Here is a 19016-nt window from a genome sequence, read left to right on the forward strand (position 1 = left end):
TTCAATTGTCTTTGTTAAACAGCGAGGAGTGAAACACCTGAGCTGCTCTCTCTCTACCCCCCCCCCCCCCCCTCCCCTCCTCCTCCTCCTCCGTCTCTAATAGCTCCTCATTAGTCGACTTGTGTGTTTTCTTTGGGGGATTTTACTGTTTTTCCTCTCATGTCAGTTTGCTGACAACCAGCAGCCAGACTCACAAACACACAAACTGCTTCATTCTGGAGTCAAAGAAAATCATTTTACTGCTAAGAAAGAATAAATACAAGAAGAAGTACTCAGATCCTTTACTGCAGTAAAAGTACCAATAAAGCAGTGTAAAAATACTCCATTACAAGTAAAAGTCCTGCATGAAAAATCCTACCACAGTACAAGTACATAAGTATTACGAGCTTGATGTAGTTAAAGTATTGCAGTAAAAGTACATAAGTATTATGAGCTTGATGTAGTTAAAGTATTGCAGTAAAAGTACATAAGTATTATGAGCTTGATGTAGTTAAAGTATTGCAATAAAAGTACATAAGTATTATGAGCTTGATGTAGTTAAAGTATTGCAATAAAAGTACATAAGTATTATGAGCTTGATGTAGTTAAAGTATTGCAGTAAAAGTACATAAGTATTATGAGCTTGATGTAGTTAAAGTATTGCAGTAAAAGTACATAAGTATTATGAGCTTGATGTAGTTAAAGTATTGCAGTAAAAGTACATAAGTATTATGAGCTTGATGTAGTTAAAGTATTGCAGTAAAAGTACATAAGTATTATGAGCTTGATGTAGTTAAAGTATTGCAGTAAAAGTACATAAGTATTATGAGCTTGATGTAGTTAAAGTATTGCAGTAAAAGTACATAAGTATTATGAGCTTGATGTAGTTAAAGTATTGCAGTAAAAGTACATAAGTATTATGAGCTTGATGTAGTTAAAGTATTGCAGTAAAAGTACATAAGTATTATGAGCTTGATGTAGTTAAAGTATTGCAGTAAAAGTACATAAGTATTATGAGCTTGATGTAGTTAAAGTATTGCAGTAAAAGTAGTGGTTTGGTCCCTCTGACTGATATATTATTATATATGACATCATTAGATTATTAATAGTGAAGCATCAGTGTTAGAGCAGCATGTTACTGTTGTAGCTGCTGGAGGTGGAGCTAGTTTACACTACTTTATATACAGTTAGCTAGTTTAGTCCAGTGGTTCCCAACCTAGGGGTCGGGCCCCTCCAAAGGGTCAGCAGATAAATCTGAGGGGTCAGTCTGAGTTTGCTGTTTTCCAGAAAACTGACTAACCACGGAAGTAAATAATACTACACTTAACGGGACACTGATTGAAATACCATCCTCTTCTCCTCGGCTGTGGCTCAGGAGGTAGAGCGGGTCGTCCACTAATCGGAAGATCGGCGGTTCGATTCCCGGCTCCTTCAGTCCACATGCCGACGTGTCCTTTGGCAAGATGCTGAATCCTGAATCGCTCCTGATGGCTGAACCATCAGCGTATGAATGATTAGGTTTCCTCTGATGGGCATGGTAGCATCTGTATCATTCAGCGTATGAATGTGTGTGAATGTGATTTGTAGTGTAAAAGTGCTTTGAGTGGTCAGAAGACTAGAAAGGCGCTACACAAGTACAGTCCATTTACCGTTTATAAATACTTTGGCTTCTGGCTTGATGACAAGCTGTGCTTCAAAACCATATTGATGAAATGAAAATTAAAGAAGTTAAATGAAGTTAAAGTTTTTAACAGCAAAACTGCGTTCTTCTATAGAAATAAGGCTTTTATTACCCACAATTACAGAAAGCAAAAAAAACGGATAATCAGTCGCTAAATATCATTATTAATGTTTCCCTTTGTTCTCTCAGCCAGCTGTCTGTCTTCCTCTCAGTGATCAAACCAAACAACCAATCAGAGGTCGCGGTCAGTATTCAAAGGAGCGGACCGTCTTTTCCCGCCTCCAAAGTCTCAAACGTCTGAATGTTGAGCAGTTGTGAGCGTCACAGCTCCGTGCTCGTGAGACTACATTTGTGCACGTGGAACAGAAATGCTTCCTCGCGAGGATGCTCTTCTGTGCGCTTGTATCACGTGCACGCGCCTGATTTTCATGTGTGCGGATTTTGAGACTAATTAAACGCCACAAGACAAACAGTTTGGGAACAACTGGTTTATTTTATAATAATGCAGCGTGATTTATAAACTCATGTTCATTCATATAAAATCTTCATCTGAAAAGTAACTAAAGCTGTCAAATAAATGTAGTGGAGTAGAAAGTACAATATTTCCCTCTGAGATGTAGAAAGTAGCATCACATGGAAATACTCCAGTAAAGTACAAGTACCTCAAACTGTACTTCAGTGCAGTACTGGAGTAAATGTACTTATTGTATCACTGGGAGCCTGAAATCTGTTTTTTATTGATGACTTCAGGACTTTTATACACGCAGGTTTGAACTTCTGCAGAAACTAATAAACACGTTGATGCTTCTGTTTCTGAGATCTTTTAAACTGAAGGACAAATATTCTGAGCAGCTGAATATTTTCCATCCATCTAAATGTTTTTATCTCTAAATGCTTCACATGTCCAGAAATGACTTTTATTATTTGATGATATAAATGAGTCTAAAAACAAACATTTATTCTTCATCTGCATCGTCTCGTGTTTTCATTACTGGAGATTTTCTCACATTAACATGAAGTTAAAAATCTAAATAAATGATTTGTTGTGAATATTTTGACTGCAGAGCAGATTTATATTATGGGATGTTCACTGATTCATGTGTATGTTAGATAAAGACTGTGTGTCTCCGCCGTGTGACCGTCTGCCATCACTGCAACCTGTGAGTCTCATTACTGTTGCCGTGGCAACCTGCTGATGCTGCAGACAACAGCTTTATTTTACATCCGTGAATAAGATATCACACTTTAGTTTTTTTTCTTTTATTAGCAGCTGTTTATTTTAATTGTTGTAAACCAGTGTTCTGTTTAATCATAATCAATATTCAATAATATTTTATGATTGGAAAGTTTTCATGTATGTGAAGTTTATGTTTGCTTGTTGACAAATTTCACATTTTGAAAGTTCAGCTGACTTAAACACTCTGGAAATTAACTGGATTTATTATCTAATTGGAATTGTACCAAACTGATCACTATTTAATAGTTTATAATATTTAATAATATGTTTTCTTCTACCTTCCAGGAACCTTTACTGTAACCCATCAGCTCTTTCAGAGGAAACTACGGCAACAAAAGGGATCAAACACGTTTTGTATTTACTTTGTTAAACACTTTTTATTACTTCTTTAATGAGTTCAGAAACTTTTCATTTCCTTCATTGGCTGGACAGACGATCCTCCCCTGACTCCGCCTTCTCCAAAGACTTCAACCTGAGGCGACAGAAACCAGATCCTGAAGGTCGAGACACTCTTAACCCAACATGCTGCTCAGAGTCGCATCGGATCCATAAAAACACGACTTCTCCTCATGTGACCCAGAATATACAAACATGGAAATATTTCAACTTTTTATAAACATTTTGTGCAGCTAATATACATTTTGTGGAGTGTTTGACCCATATTTATTTAAAACATTCTTCATGTAATATAACTCACTGACATCATGATGCGATCCTGTTTAATGTAACATTGCACCACTGTTTAGTGTGACTGAAGTATAAAAACTAGAGAATAAAGTCTCTCTGCTGTCTGAAAGCTTCATTAAGGATTAATCACATGTTCATCTGTGACTGATGAGACTAATTATGAGGAAATACTGTGACAGCTCAGAATATGAGCAGCATGTGAGAGTTAAACCAGATCCAAACCAGATCCTGGTCAAAGATCAGACCGACCTCTGATGCTGCTCCTCACAGAAGGAGCCCAGTCGCTGCATCTCAGACTGGAAGAAACTCTAGAAGACAAAGAGGGACAGAGTCAGTCCTGGGTCAGGACTCAGCTGTGGGTCAGCAGTGTCGGTACCAGAATCAGTACCAGGATCTGAGCGTTTATGGAGTTCAGACTGGCGGAGTTTTCTTCCAGTTGGCTCAGCTGATCAGTGATGCTGTTCTCAAAGCTCTGCAGCAGGACTAACCTACACACACAAACACACAAACACACAAGCTTTATTATTATTTATTATTAAAGTCCAGTTAACTTTGACTTATGCTGTGTGGAGGTGGGCGGTGTCTGTGTGCAGGGGGGCGGTGTCTGTGTGGAGGCGGGCGGTGTCTGTGTGCAGGCGGGCGGTGTCTGTGTGGAGGTGGGCGGTGTCTGTGTGCAGGCGGGCGGTGTCTGTGTGGAGGTGGGCGGTGTCTGTGTGCAGGGGGGCGGTGTCTGTGTGGAGGGGGGCGGTGCCTGTGTGCAGGGGGGCGGTGTCTGTGTGCTGGCGGGCGGTGTCTGTGTGGAGGTGGGCGGTGTCTGTGTGCAGGCGGGCGGTGTCTGTGTGGAGGTGGGCGGTGTCTGTGTGCAGGGGGGCGGTGTCTGTGTGGAGGGGGGCGGTGCCTGTGTGCAGGGGGGCGGTGTCTGTGTGCTGGCGGGCGGTGTCTGTGTGGAGGAGGGCGGTGTCTGTGTGGAGGAGGGCGGTGTCTGTGTCTGTGTGGAGGTGGGCGGTGTCTGTGTGCAGGTGGGCGGTGTCTGTGTCTGTGTGGAGGTGGGCGGTGTCTGTGTGCAGGTGGGCGGTGTCTGTGTGGAGGTGGGCGGTGTCTGTGTGCAGGGGGGCGGTGTCTGTGTGGAGGTGGGCGGTGCCTGTGTGCTGGCGGGCGGTGTCTGTGTGGAGGCGGCGGTGTCTGTGTGGAGGAGGGCGGTGTCTGTGTGGAGGTGGGCGGTGCCTGTGTGCAGGTGGGCGGTGCCTGTGTGCAGGTGGGCGGTGTCTGTGTGGAGGTGGGCGGTACCTGTGTGCAGGTGGGCGGTGTCTGTGTGGAGGTGGGCGGTACCTGTGTGCAGGTGGGCGGTGTCTGTGTGGAGGTGGGCGGTGTCTGTGTGGAGGTGGGCGGTACCTGTGCGCAGGTGGGCGGTACCTGTGCGCAGGTGGGCGGTACCTGTGCTGATGGACAGCTGTGAGCAGTGAGGAGATGTGTTGTTGACACTCTTTCAGGGACAGAAGAACCTCAGCTTCAAGTTTTTGCCAGCAGCTCTAAAAATGATTTACTTCATTAATATTGTTTTTATTGAGCATAAAATTTATTGATAACTAATCAATCAATAATTTCTTTATACTGACAGTGAAGTGTTGTTCTAGCTGTGCTTTGAAGGCTTTGAAGGCAGTTGTAATTCCTGATGTCAGGTCTGACTCTGGCTCATTCACAGGCTCCTCCCTCTTGACAGATGGCTCCGCCCCTCCATCAATCAGACCCTCGTCTTCTACAGATGGCTCCGCCCCCTCACGTGGCCACTCTGAGGCGAGGTGAGCAGCAGGTTCATAATACAACTTAACCACAGAGGCAGGTTCAACGTGACAATCAGAATGAAGCTAACAGGCTCATGTTGGGATTTTAACACCAGATTTCGTCCGAGTTTCAAGAAAAATGGTGTGAAAATAACTAATAGTAATACAATACTAATGTTAACCAAAAATATGGATCTAAATAATTTTTCACGCCTTATTGTTCAGTCAACTGTTATTAGTATTGATTAGTATTGTTTCTGCTTAAGATTGCTAATTTTTCATCAAAGTGTCTGAAAGAGAAATATTCTGGTGAACATATGATCACAAACTGTGATGTTTGTTTGTTGCATTCAGGATCTGTTTCATGGTAATTTGTGGGAATTTACAGGAGTACTTGAAAGTTTGTGAACCCTTCAGAATTTTCTCTATTTCTGCATAAATGTGGCCTCAAACATCAGATTTTCACAAAACTAGATAAAAGAAATCCGATTAAACAAATTAATTTGGTACAACTCAGAATTCATACTGTCATCAATGATTACTAGCGGTCCTGGTCCAGAGGTCCAAACCATGCTCGTTGCCTAACATAACGCTTCTCATTCAAGCCAAAAAGTTGGATTTTGGTCTCATCCATCCACAGAACATTTTTATCCATGAGGTCTGGAGCGAACTGTAGATGGCAGCAATGTTCTTTTTGGAGAGAAGTGGCTTTTCTCCTCGTAACTCTGCCGTGCACACCGTTGATGTTCAATGTTCTCCTGATGGTGGACTCATGAACATTGACTGTAGCCACTGCAAGAGGGGGCTTTGGTTTCCTAGACCTTACTCTGGGGTCCGTTGTGGCCTCCTGGACTATTACACACCTGCTATTGGTGTGATCTTTGTTGGTCAACCACTCCTGGGGAGGGCAACACTTTCACACACAAATATGTAACATTGGATCATCCATAATTAATAAATGAACAAGTGTAAGGTTTTTGTCTCATTTGTTTAATTGATGTCTATTTAGTTTCAGGACTTGCATGAAAATCTGATCATGTTATAGAAATATTGATGCAAATTCTAAAGGCTTCACAAACTTTCAAGCACCACTGTGTGTGTGTGTGTGTGTTTGTGTGTGTGTGTGTGTGTGTGTGTGTATATATATATATATACATACACACACACACACACACACACACACAGATACATACATGTTACATATAATTTAAAACATGCATGACAAAATTATAAAAACTTCACCATCTTTAGTTTCTAACCTCTGATTAAACTAAATTATGTTTTTTCAGATTTTACAACAAGTTCTTTGTGCTTTTATGAAACACGTCGGAGGTTTTCAGATTCTGACCGCTGTTAAAATTGAAAGCAAACTGACAGCTTTGTGTCTTTCAGTCTAGAATTTCATTTTCAGATTGTTTTTCACTTGAAAATGAGTCTCACATTATAGATCTGTCTGTAACATCCACATGAATGCATATCACCATCATTAACACCACTTCTCACGAAATATCACCGTATGCAGACGATATATTGTTATGTATTTATAACCCAACTCATCGCTGACAATCATTTCAGGCTTTTCTGTCTCAGAGAAATGCTTGTAATTCATAACTTTGTAAAGTAAATGTGAAGAAAAGAATGTCATAAATGAAAGAACAGCGAGCTGAATTATCCTGATAAAAATTTAAATGTAAATTGATGAAGAGCCACCAGAACAAACAGGAACAGATGCAGCTGTGGATTATTTCAGTCTTACCTGGCAGTGCTGAGGCTGACTCCTCCTTTTCTGACTGAGGCTCTGCCTTCCTCCTCTGGGCTGACGGGCCCTCAGTTTGGCCTGACAGGTACCCTTCACATAGACAAATAAGACAGTCAGGACTTGATATAAACTTAGCACAAAAAGTAAGGAAATGTGTGTTTGGTAGATTATTTCTTTGTTGTAACGATGCTTCTTGGCAATAAATCTTATACTGTTGGAGAGCCTGTTTATTTCCCTTTTAAATGGCGCCACATTTGTAAGGAACATGCATTTGTGGGACGAGCAGCAGAGCGAAGTATGTGGGTTGCGCCCATGAAAAATCTGCTCTGCCAATGCCAAACAGCTTATTTTGCTGTTGCTATTGACTCTTGTTTTGAGCTTCTGGTACCCCCAGGTGCTGCCAGGAGGCCTGCCATGACTGTCCTTCCCCGCCAGGCCCGTTTGCACTGGTGTCGGCATCACGTGCACTGGAACCTGAACATGTGGAGGAACGTTATGTTCAGCGATGAGTCCAGGTTCTGCCTACAGCAGCTGGATCGTAGGGTCAAAGTGTGGAGAAGAGGTGGAGAACGCTACGCTGATTGCTGCACCGATAGAGTAACGTCTGTTGGTGGAGGCAGTGTGATGGTGTGGGGCGGAATCTCCCTCACTGGAAAAAACAGGCTTGTCATCATTGGAGGCAATTTCAATGCAGAGAGATATCGAGATGAGATTCTGCAACCAGTGGAAATCCCATATCTCCACAGTCTGGGACCGAACTCTATCCTCCAAGATGACAACGCTCGCCCCCACAGGGCGGGGTTTATCAGAGACTACCTCCAGAGTGGAGAGGATGGAACGGCCTGCCAGCAGTCCTGACCTCAACCCCATTGAACACTTGTTGGATCAGCTTGGGCGTGCTGTTCATGCCAGGTTGACCAACACAACCACGTTGGCTGACTTGCGACAAATGCTGGTTGAAGAATGGGACGCCATCCCACAGCAGAGTGTGACCAGGCTGGTGACCAGCATGAGGAGGAGGTGCCAGGCTGTTGTGGCTGTGTATGGTTCTTCCACAATCTACTGAGTCTCCTGTTTGTTAAATGAATAAATTGTTAAATTGCCAATATGTCCTGTTTCTTCAAACTTCAATCATCCAAACATCAAACACCAAACAAGAGTCAATGGCAGAATAAGCTGTTTGGCATTGGCAGAGAAGATTTGGAAAATTTTTCATGGGCGCTACCCACATACTCAGCTCTGCTGCTCGTCCCACAAATGCATGTTCCTTACAAATGTGGCTCCATTTAAAAGGGAAATAAACAGGCTCTCCAACAGTATAAGATTTATTTCCAAGAAGCTTCGTTACAACAAAGAAATAATCTACTAAACACAAATTTCCTGACTTTTTGTGCTAAGTTTATAAAACCGTCATCAACTTAAAAAACAAACTGTTTAGTTTGTGAGGAGAGAGGAAACAGGAAGTTTCTACAACATTAAACAGTCTAAAAGACCTTTCTGTCCAAACATGATGATAAAATGTTATTATCAATATAAAATTACTCATGATAAGTCAACCTTAAAAATGTCTTTTTTTTTTTAAAGAAATTGTCTTTTTTTTTTTAGGTCAAAATGATGTCTGAGTCAAAATAATTTCTTTTTTAGTCAATCTTATGTCATTAAAGTCAGAATTCTGATAACCTTTATAAATATATGTGGTCTGACCTCATTTTTCTTAACTTACATTTTTAGTCTCAAACATTTGAGATACTAAGTCGGACTTAAATGACTCAATGTCTGACTCAACATGACGAATTTTATTTTTATCATTCTAAACTTTGTGGAGTTTTTTCTTTTCATGGCAGAAATGTGCTTCCACAGTTCTGTACCTTTGGTTTCATGACTGTGAGGCTTTATGTTTTAACACTGGTGGGAAGAACAAGCTGTACTCTCCAAACTGAGAAAATGAAGAAAAGAAGTAGAGCTCTGCCAGTTCTGTGAGTTTATTGAGTTCAATGTGAACAATATGCAACACAAATTAAAATAAACTGCTCAGATTTCCCTCAAAAAGGAAGAGAAGAAGGAAGTCATGATTATCATCCAGTGATGGGGAGAAGATTTAAAAAAGAAAGAGCAATAATGAGAAAGAGTAAAGACCTGAGTCTGTAGCTGCTCTCTTCCTGTTGGAGCTGAAGACTTCCTGAAATTATAAAATAAAATAAAAACAAAAAAACATAAAACAGGTGAAAAAATAGGAAACTTTTGTTTTTTTCTTAACTGAGGGATAAAAAGAAATTAACCTGTTGTAAAAGAGAGCCGCTTCCATCAAACTCCACTGCCTGCACCTGTGAGATCTCTAGCTCCGCCCCCACAGGAACACCTGAGAGACACACAGAACCCAGTTCAATCTATTGGTCCTTTCATTGATTGTCAGAAAATGTATCATTTCAGGCATTTATCAATCAAAACCTGGAGCCCTTGAGACCCAGCGACATCACATGATGACAGTGAATGCTTCAGACATGTATGAATGTAATTTAATGCATCCCACCATTAACAGCACGTATCACTGTATGCAGATGATCGTGTTGTATGTTGATAATCAAACAAATTCACCATTTTTACACTGTTTTCAAGTCAAATGTACTGTATGTCTTATGAAGTTGAAATTATGCCCTTATATTAAAGGTATGTCTTTCTATTAGGGGTGTGCACAAATACAAATACATTATTCAGAAAAACACAAATATTGTTTTTTTTTTTTAAATGAATATTTGTTTCATACAAATATTTTAAAAATTCTTTGTATTTGGGAAGAAAAAAAAAACGTGAAATACCAGCGTGCAGGTCGGTTACATCGCTATCAGTGTCTCTCCTCTGCTCCGCTGTGACGTCTATCAGCAGGTCTTAACAAGGGGAGTCACATCCACCTGCTGCATGACGCACATTTCCCTATTTGGACATCAGTCCCGGAGTTGGACGTGTTCTCCAGAGATAAAGATGAGCTACTAACGCACATGAAGGGCTTCCAAGGGACTCTCCATAACCTGAGGTGTTTTAGAGCTCTCGCTCTCTCTGATTGGCTGAGTTAATAAACAAATCTTCTGTTAAAACTCACTATGGCATGTCTCCTATTTGTCGTAGCCAAGGAGCCAAGGTCATGACAATTATTATTCAGTGGGTTTTATTTTCCATCTTATGTTATGCATTCTGTTTTCACTTTATTTTATCTTATTTTTATCATTATAATCAAGTGGGTTTTATTTTCCAGCTCATGTTTCATTTATGTTTGTAACATGTTTTTATGTTCATTTTATCTCCCTTTTCATGTGAAGCATTTGGTGCTGTAATTTCTTTGTTATCAAGCACTTTGAGCTGCATTTCTTCTATGAAAGGTGCTATACAAATAAAATTTATAATAATAATAATAACTATGATTATTATTATTATCATAACAACAACCTGTAAATGGAAAGTAAGCAGATAATTCAGCGGCTTCTTCAGATATACAGTCCTTTCTGCTGATCTGGCTTCTTTGTAGGGATTCAGTCATCTTATTGTTCATTTTCTGCTGTTTGATTTGGAAAAATCAAACTTCATTCATGAGACGTTCGGTTTGTCTGACCTGAGTTGTACGTTGGTGTCGAGTGTCTGATCTGATCAAACAGAAACTCTGCTCGTCTTCCCACCGGAGTCTGAAGAGAGACAAATACTGACATCAGCAAGAAGCTGATCTATAAGTGGTGACTAAATAATTAAACAGGTTGATGAGGACTTACCGTGGTTACAGAGGAGTCTTCTTCACTGCTCGGAGATGACAGAGGCAGAACTGGACAGTCGTCATACCAAACAGAAGATCAAATATAAAAAGTGAGAACAAGTTAAAACAGCAGGAAATATTCATGCAATCACCAGAGATGCAGGCAGAAACAAGAAGATAAAAGTTCATCGTGTGTCTCCCCTAAAAGAGTTTCATCACAGCTTCATATTTCAGGAGCAAAATAACTACAGTCAGCATTCATGAGCTTCATGTTCAAAACAGGAAGTGTTAACACAGCAAGGAACATAAAAACCTCAGGATCAAATTTTTCAATTACTGCAGACTTTTGTTCCTGATGTCAATATAATCATTCAAGACAATTCAATGGATTGCTCATTTATTATATGTTTAATCACATTCATGATAAAGAAGGTTCCCAGTGTTCCCAGTGTGTTAAACCAGCAGTCAGGTGTCTGTAATCATTCCTCCTGTTCATACTGGATATTAAAAGATCCTTCAAATGTGCTTTCAATGGAAGTGATGGAGGATAAAATCCACAGTGTGTCCACACAGTCATTTAAAAGTCTGTGTGAAGCTTCTATTCAGCTTCAGCAGTCTGAGTTAGTCATATCAAGTGGATATCTGACACATTTACAGTCTTTTTAGCATCAAATTCCCTCTTTGTGTTTCCTCGGACAGTGTTTCCCTGTTGAGCTGCAGGTGGAAGTATAGTAACAAAAAGAGGAACTTTGGCACTAAAAAGACTGTAACGTTGAAAGATATCTACTTGATTTGACTCATTTGGACGCTGAAGCTTCATATTAGCTTCAGACTGTGGATTTTGTCCTCCATCACTTCCATTGTAAGGTCATTATGAAGGGATCTTCTAATGGTCAGTATGAACAGGAGGAATGATTACAGCAAGAAACACAGCTTTAATGTTCATTTGGGCTCCTGACTGTTGTTTTCAGACATACGTTAAAAACTGTGAACCCATCCTTTAATAAGGCTCAGTCACCAGCAGGTGGAGCTGTTTCATTCATTTATCAGCTGATTCCAACAGAGTCATCAAAATCGAAGCCAGAGTCGCTGAATTTTATGATTTATGTCCAAATGTTGTATTGACCTCAGCACAGCTTTAGATACAAATAATAAAATTATATTTACAATTTATTCATAACTGTCATCTCTCTCCAATAAAGACTATGATGTAAAAATACATTTATTCTTTTTTATTTTAGCACTATGAAAAATTGGTTAAAATTTGTATTTTTTCTGTATATTTTTAACAGCTAATGTCTCTCTATGAAATGCTAAACTCATTGTGAAAGAAATGTGTGTAATGTTATTTTTTGATCAGGAATAAACTCCTAAACAGGCAGAACCGTGAGCTTATTGTTTGTTTTTATACAAATGTAGCATCATCATCATCCTCATCACTATTATTATTATTATTATTGAAATTATAATTCAGTCAGGCTCTATACTTAAATCCTTCTCAACCAGACCAGATAAAGGTTGAGTGTCTGCAGCAGCTTTGTGAGGAGGTGGACTCACTCTTCAGCTGACTCTTGCTCTGTGGTTTCTTCCTGCTGTAGGACGCACCACTGCTTCTGGCCGCAGAGGGGGAGACCTGGACTGTACCACCTGAGTCTGTAACACGGGGGGAGCTCTTCATAAAAACACAAAACAGGCAGTCAGACATTCACTGTTGTCTCATCTGTTTACCTGTAAATGTGTTAATGTGTTGTTTATTGCACTTAATATAAAGAATAGACAGACAGACACCATGAAGACTCTCCCTGCAGCCTCCTCCAGCTGTCTGTGGTGTTCAGGGTCAAAGGTCAGTTTCACTGTCTGGCCTCTGCTGTTTAGGTGCATGATGGGATTGTTCAGCCGGACGCTTAGGACAGTATCAGCCCCACTGCTTTCTGGGAAAACAGGAGAGCATGGACGAGATGTGTTCCCCTGCACATGATCTAAAATCTCTTCTCTAGACTGAGAAGGTTTAATAAAAATAGACCTGTACTGAGTTAGTTTCAGAAGATCCACCTGTGCAGGATCAATATTAATGAGAAAGTGATCAGAGATCAATGATGCTGACCGTCATCTTTGAGCTGAACTCTGTAATGATCCACTTCCTCTCTGAGCAGGTGAACTGACCCCCACAGGAAGCCCTGAAACACAGAGCATGTCTGATACGCAGCTGCTCTCACACTGCATCATGGGAGGTGTAGTTTTCAATGACAAAATAATGATTGACAGTCTATGGTCTGTAGTTTGTAGTGTGTACAGCCGTGGGCAAAAGTTTTGGGAATGACATAAATATTAATTTTCACAAAGTCTGCTGCCTCAGTTTTTATGATGGCAACTTGCATATACTCCAGAATGTCATGAAAAGTAATCAGATGAATTGCAGTTAATTGCAAAGTCCCTCTTTGCCATGAAAATGAACTTAATCCCAAAAAAACCATTTCCACTGCATTTCAGCCCTGCCACTAAAAGGACCAGCTGACATCATGTCAGTGATTCTCTCGTTAACACAGGTGAGAGTGTTGACGAAGACGAGGCTGGAGATCACTCTGTTATGCTGATTGAGTTAGAATAACAGACTGGAAGCTTTAAAAGGAGGGTGATGCTTGAAATCATTGTTCTTCTTCTGTTAACCATGGGTACCTGCAAGGAAACACGTGCAGTCATTGTTTTGCACAAAAAGGGCTTTACAGGCAAGGATATTGCTGCTATTAAGATTGCACCTTAATCAACCATTTATCAGATCATCAAGAACTTCAAGGAGAGAGGTTCAACTGTTGTGAAGAGGGCTTCACAGCACCCAAGAAAGTCCTGCAAGCGCTAGGACCGTCTCCTAAAGTTGATTCAGCTGTGGGATCGGGGCACCACCAGTGTAGAGCTTGCTCAGGAATGGCAGCAGGCAGATGTGAGCGCATCTGCACCCACAGTGAGGCAAAGACTTTTGGAGGATGGCCTGGTGTCAAGAAGGGCAGCAAAGAAACCACTTCTCTCCAGGAAAAACATCAGGAACAGACTCATATTCTGCAAAACGTACAGAGATTGGACTGCTAAGGACTGGGGTAAAGTCATTTTCTCTGATGAGTCCCCTTTCTGATTGTTTGGGGTGTCCGGAAAAAAGCTTGTCTGGAGAAGAAAAGGTGAGCGCTACCATCAGTCCTGTGTCATGCCAATAGTAAAGCATCCTCAGACCATTCATGTGTGGGGTTGCTTCTCAGCCAAGGGAGTCGGCTCACTCACAATTTTGCTAAGAACACAGCCATGAATAAAGAATGGTACCAAAATATCCTCTGAGAGCAACTTCTCCCAACAATCCAAGAACAGTTTGGTGACGAACAATGCCTTTTCCAGCATGATGGAGCACCTTGCCGTAAGGCAAAAGTGATAACTAAGTGGCTCGTGGAGCAAAACATCGAAATCTTGGGTCCATGGCCAGGAAACTCCCCTGACCTTAATCCCATTGAGAACTTGTGGTCAAACCTCAAGAGGCGGATGAACAAACAAAAACCCACAAATGCTGACAAACTCCAAGCACTGATTATGCAAGAATGGGCTGCCATCAGTCAGGATGTGGCCCAGAAGTTAATTGACAGCATGCCAGGGTGAAATGCACAGGTCTTGAAAAAGAAGTGTCAACACTGCAAATATTGACTCTTCGCATAAACTTAATGTAATTGTTGATAAAAGCCTTTGACGCATATGAAATGCTTGTAATTATACTTCAGTATAACATAATAACATCTGACAAATGATCTAAAAACACTGAAGCAGCAAACTTTGTGAAAACCAATACTGTCATTCTCAAAACTTTTGGCCACAGCTGTAGTCTGCAGAGTGTAGTTTGTGGTCTGGAGTCTGTAGTTTATAGTCTGTAGTCTGTAGTCTGTGGTCTATAGTTTGTAGTGTGTAGACTGTAGTTTGTGGTTTGTAGTTTGTAAACTGTAGTTTAGTGTGTAGTCTGTAAACTGTAGTTTAGTCTGTGGTCTGTAGTTTGTAGTGTGTAGACTGTAGTTTAGTGTGTAGTCTGTGGTCTGTAGTTTGTAGACTGTAGTTTAGTGTGTAGACTGTAGTTTAGTCTGTGGTCTGTAGTTTGTGCACTCCAAGGAAACATGTTTCTCTTAATTTAGTCATTTGTGTTCTTGAATCCTTAAAGAGAAACATTTAAAATAAATCCCTGTGTAGTGCTGTAGTAGAGTGTAGAGTAGTACCACAGTACAGTGTAGTACTGGAGTAGTAGTTGTAGTACTGCAGTAGTACCTGAGGTTCGTCGATGAAGAAGCTCACACATCTTGAGTCGAGGTTAAAGTCGATCCAGAACTCGTCCAGTTTGTCATCTTTTGGACGAAACAGCTGAAGATGAAAACGAAAAAGAAAAAGACGACAGGTGAGTGAACAGGTGAATGAACAGATGAAAGAACAGGTGAATGAACAGGTGAGTGAACAGGTGAGTGAACAGGTGAATGAATGAACAGGTGAGTGAACAGGTGAATGAATGAACAGGTGAGTGAACAGGTGAGTGAACAGGTGAGTGAACAGGTGAGTGAAAAGGTGAATGAACAGGTGAATGAACAGATGAGTGAACAGGTGAATGAACAGATGAGTGAACAGGTGAGTGAACAGGTGAGTGAACAGGTGAGTGAACAGGTGAATGAACAGGTGAGTGAACAGGTGAGTGAACAGGTGAATGAACAGGTGAGTGAACAGGTGAGTGAAAAGGTGAATGAACAGGTGAATGAACAGATGAGTGAACAGGTGAATGAACAGATGAGTGAACAGGTGAGTGAACAGGTGAGTGAACAGGTGAGTGAACAGGTGAGTGAACAGGTGAATGAATGAACAGGTGAATGAACAGATGAGTGAACAGGTGAATGAACAGGTGAGTGAACAGGTGAATGAACAGATGAATGAACAGGTGAGTGAAAAGGTGAGTGAACAGGTGAGTGAACAGGTGAGTGAACAGGTGAATGAACAGATGAATGAACAGGTGAGTGAAAAGGTGAGTGAACAGGTGAGTGAAAAGGTGAGTGAACAGGTGAGTGAACAGGTGAGTGAACAGGTGAATGAACAGGTGAGTGAAAAGGTGAGTGAACAGGTGAGTGAACAGGTGAATGAACAGGTGAGTGAACAGGTGAGTGAACAGGTGAATGAACAGGTGAGTGAACAGGTGAATGAACAGATGAATGAACAGGTGAGTGAACAGGTGAGTGAACAGGTGAATGAACAGATGAATGAACAGGTGAGTGAACAGGTGAATGAACAGGTGAGTGAACAGGTGAGTGAACAGATGAATGAACAGGTGAGTGAAAAGGTGAGTGAACAGGTGAGTGAACAGGTGAATGAACAGGTGAGTGAACAGGTGAGTGAACAGATGAATGAACAGGTGAGTGAAAAGGTGAGTGAACAGGTGAATGAACAGGTGAATGAACAGGTGAGTGAACAGGTGAGTGAACAGGTGAATGAACAGGTGAGTGAACAGGTGAATGAACAGGTGAGTGAACAGGTGAATGAACAGGTGAGTGAAAAGGTGAGTGAACAGGTGAGTGAACAGGTGAATGAACAGGTGAGTGAACAGGTGAATGAATGAACAGGTGAGTGAACAGGTGAGTGAACAGGTGAATGAACAGGTGAGTGAAAAGGTGAGTGAACAGGTGAGTGAACAGGTGAATGAACAGGTGAGTGAAAAGGTGAGTGAACAGGTGAGTGAACAGGTGAGTGAACAGGTGAATGAACAGGTGAGTGAACAGGTGAATGAACAGATGAGTGAACAGGTGAATGAACAGGTGAGTGAACAGGTGAGTGAACAGGTGAATGAACAGGTGAGTGAAAAGGTGAGTGAACAGGTGAGTGAACAGGTGAATGAACAGGTGAGTGAACAGGTGAGTGAACAGGTGAGTGAACAGGTGAATGAATGAACAGGTGAATGAACAGGTGAGTGAACAGGTGAATGAACAGGTGAGTGAACAGGTGAGTGAACAGGTGAGTGAACAGGTGAATGAATGAACAGGTGAATGAACAGGTGAATGAACAGGTGAGTGAACAGGTGAATGAATGAACAGGTGAATAATCAGGTGAGTGAACAGGTGAATGAATGAACAGGTGAATGAACAGGTGAGTGAACAGGTGAATGAACAGGTGAGTGAAAAGGTGAGTGAACAGGTGAGTGAACAGGTGAATGAATGAACAGGTGAATGAACAGATGAGTGAACAGATGAGTGAACAGATGAGTGAACAGATGAGTGAACAGGTGAGTGTACAGTTCAGTGAGAAGGTGAGGGGAGTTCAGGTGTGTTATGCTATGAACGGTTTTCAGTTTTACCTCAGTGGAGTCTAGAAAGGCTCTGCGACAGGGGAAGGTGTAAACCCTGACAGACAAAATGAAGGGACAAAAAACCTGAATGAAGCACTGATCCTTTTATCAGAAGATCCTTATCAGTTACAGCTAATCACCTTCTGTCATCTCCATGGCAACTGTTAACAAAGTTCAGGAAACGCCGACAGTCCTGAGAGAGAGATGGGTCAGAGAGAGAGACAGGTTAGAGAGACGGGTCAGAGAGAGAGACAGGTCAGATAGAGAGAGACAGGTCAGAGAGAGAGACAGGTCAGAGAGAGAGACAGGTCAGAGAGAGAGATGGGTCAGAGAGAGAGACAGGTTAGAGAGACGGGTCAGAGAGAGAGACAGGTCAGAGAGAGAGACAGGTCAGATAGAGAGAGACAGGTCAGAGAGAGAGACAGGTCAGAGAGAGAGATGGGTCAGAGAGAGAGACAGGTCAGAGAGAGAGACAGGTCAGAGAGAGAGACAGGTCAGAGAGAGAGACAGGTTAGAGAGATGGGTCAGAGAGAGAGACAGGTTAGGGAGACGGGTCAGAGAGAGAGACAGGTTAGGGAGACAGGTCAGAGAGAGAGACAGGTTGCACACTCACCACCTCAAAGTCTCCGTCTCTGATGTCACAGAAGGCGTTGCTGATGTCAGGGCTGGAAAACCACTGATTGGCTCTCTGCTGTCGGTCCTTCCTGGGAGTCAGACGACACAGAGCCTCTGATAGGCTCACCTGCAGCTCGTAGTCTGAAACAAGACCAATGAAAACACTTCAAATACAGACGGGACCCAGGTCAGATAAACCCAGACTGCTGCTGTTCCTCAGGATGCCCCTCTGGCTGCTGACCAAGGCTGCAGCCAGACCACATACAGCACTGACCACAGACAGTACTGACCACATACAGCACTGACCACAGACAGTACTGACCACAGACAGCAATGACCACAGACAGTACTGACCACACACAGCAATGACCACAGACAGTACTGACCACATACAGCACTGACCGAATACAGTACTGACCACATACAGCACTGACCACATACAGCACTGACCACAGACAGTACTGACCACACACAGTACTGACCACACACAGTACTGACCACACACAGTACTGACCGAATACAGTACTCACCACACACAGTACTGACCACATACAGCACTGACCACATACAGCACTGACCACATACAGCACTGACCACAGACAGTACTGACCACACACAGTACTGACCACACAGTACTGACCACATACAGTACTCACCACACACAGTACTCACCACACACAGTACTCACCACACACAGTACTGACCACACACAGTACTCACCACACAGTACTGACCACATACAGTACTGACCACATACAGTACTCACCTCCAACTGTCAGAACTGCTTCTGCCACCTGAGATCTGTCAGACAGACAGATGATTACAGTTCTGATTCATAAATGTATAAGGACCAGAAAGAAAAAAAAGTGTTATAGTATCTGTGTGTGTGTGTGTGTGTGTGTGTGTGTGTGTGTGTGTACGTGTGTGAGTGTGTGAGTGTGTGTGTGTGTGTGTGTTACAGTGTGAGTGTGTGTGTGTGTGTGTGTGTGTGTGTGTGTGTGTGTGTGTGCGTGTGTGAGTGTACGTGTGTGAGTGTGTGTGTGTGTGTGTGTGTGTGTGTGTGTGTGTGTTACAGTGTGAGTGTGAGGTTCTGGTTGTTCTGGATCAGTTTCCGCAGCTCTCGGCTCAGAGACTCAAGGATGCTGTTGAAGGTTCTGATAGCCTGAAACAAAAACAGAAGTCTGAATTACAGACCTGCGGA

General features: G+C 42.0%; 1 protein-coding gene across 4 annotated transcripts in view; it reads right to left on the minus strand.

Annotated features, from left to right (window-relative positions):
• Positions 1-3252: 3252 nt before the first annotated feature.
• LOC121888568 (synaptonemal complex protein 2-like) overlaps positions 3253-19016 on the minus strand; it is a 19842-nt gene continuing 4078 nt past the window's right edge. The window contains exons 7-25 of one of the 4 annotated variants that reach the window (XM_042400190.1): positions 18889-18977; positions 18582-18616; positions 17814-17956; positions 17341-17393; positions 17210-17255; positions 15151-15243; positions 12968-13040; positions 12652-12794; positions 12421-12535; positions 10883-10932; positions 10729-10798; positions 9404-9483; positions 9261-9303; positions 7122-7214; positions 5201-5373; positions 5019-5113; positions 3973-4072; positions 3834-3892; positions 3253-3369 (exon numbers count right to left, since the gene is read on the minus strand). In XM_042400190.1, the coding sequence (XP_042256124.1) occupies positions 3315-3369; positions 3834-3892; positions 3973-4072; positions 5019-5113; positions 5201-5373; positions 7122-7214; positions 9261-9303; positions 9404-9483; positions 10729-10798; positions 10883-10932; positions 12421-12535; positions 12652-12794; positions 12968-13040; positions 15151-15243; positions 17210-17255; positions 17341-17393; positions 17814-17956; positions 18582-18616; positions 18889-18977 (1608 nt within the window). In that variant the 3' untranslated portion in view covers positions 3253-3314. Of the gene's footprint in view, positions 3370-3833; positions 3893-3972; positions 4073-5018; positions 5114-5200; positions 5374-7121; positions 7215-9260; positions 9304-9403; positions 9484-10728; positions 10799-10882; positions 10933-12420; positions 12536-12645; positions 12795-12967; positions 13041-15150; positions 15244-17209; positions 17256-17340; positions 17394-17813; positions 17957-18581; positions 18617-18888; positions 18978-19016 lie in introns of all 4 variants that reach the window. The other 3 variants (XM_042400189.1, XM_042400191.1, XM_042400192.1) reach the window with 3 other exon arrangements.

The sequence above is a fragment of the Thunnus maccoyii genome, chromosome 21 (genome assembly GCF_910596095.1).
Source record: "Thunnus maccoyii chromosome 21, fThuMac1.1, whole genome shotgun sequence".
NCBI lineage: Eukaryota > Metazoa > Chordata > Actinopteri > Scombriformes > Scombridae > Thunnus > Thunnus maccoyii.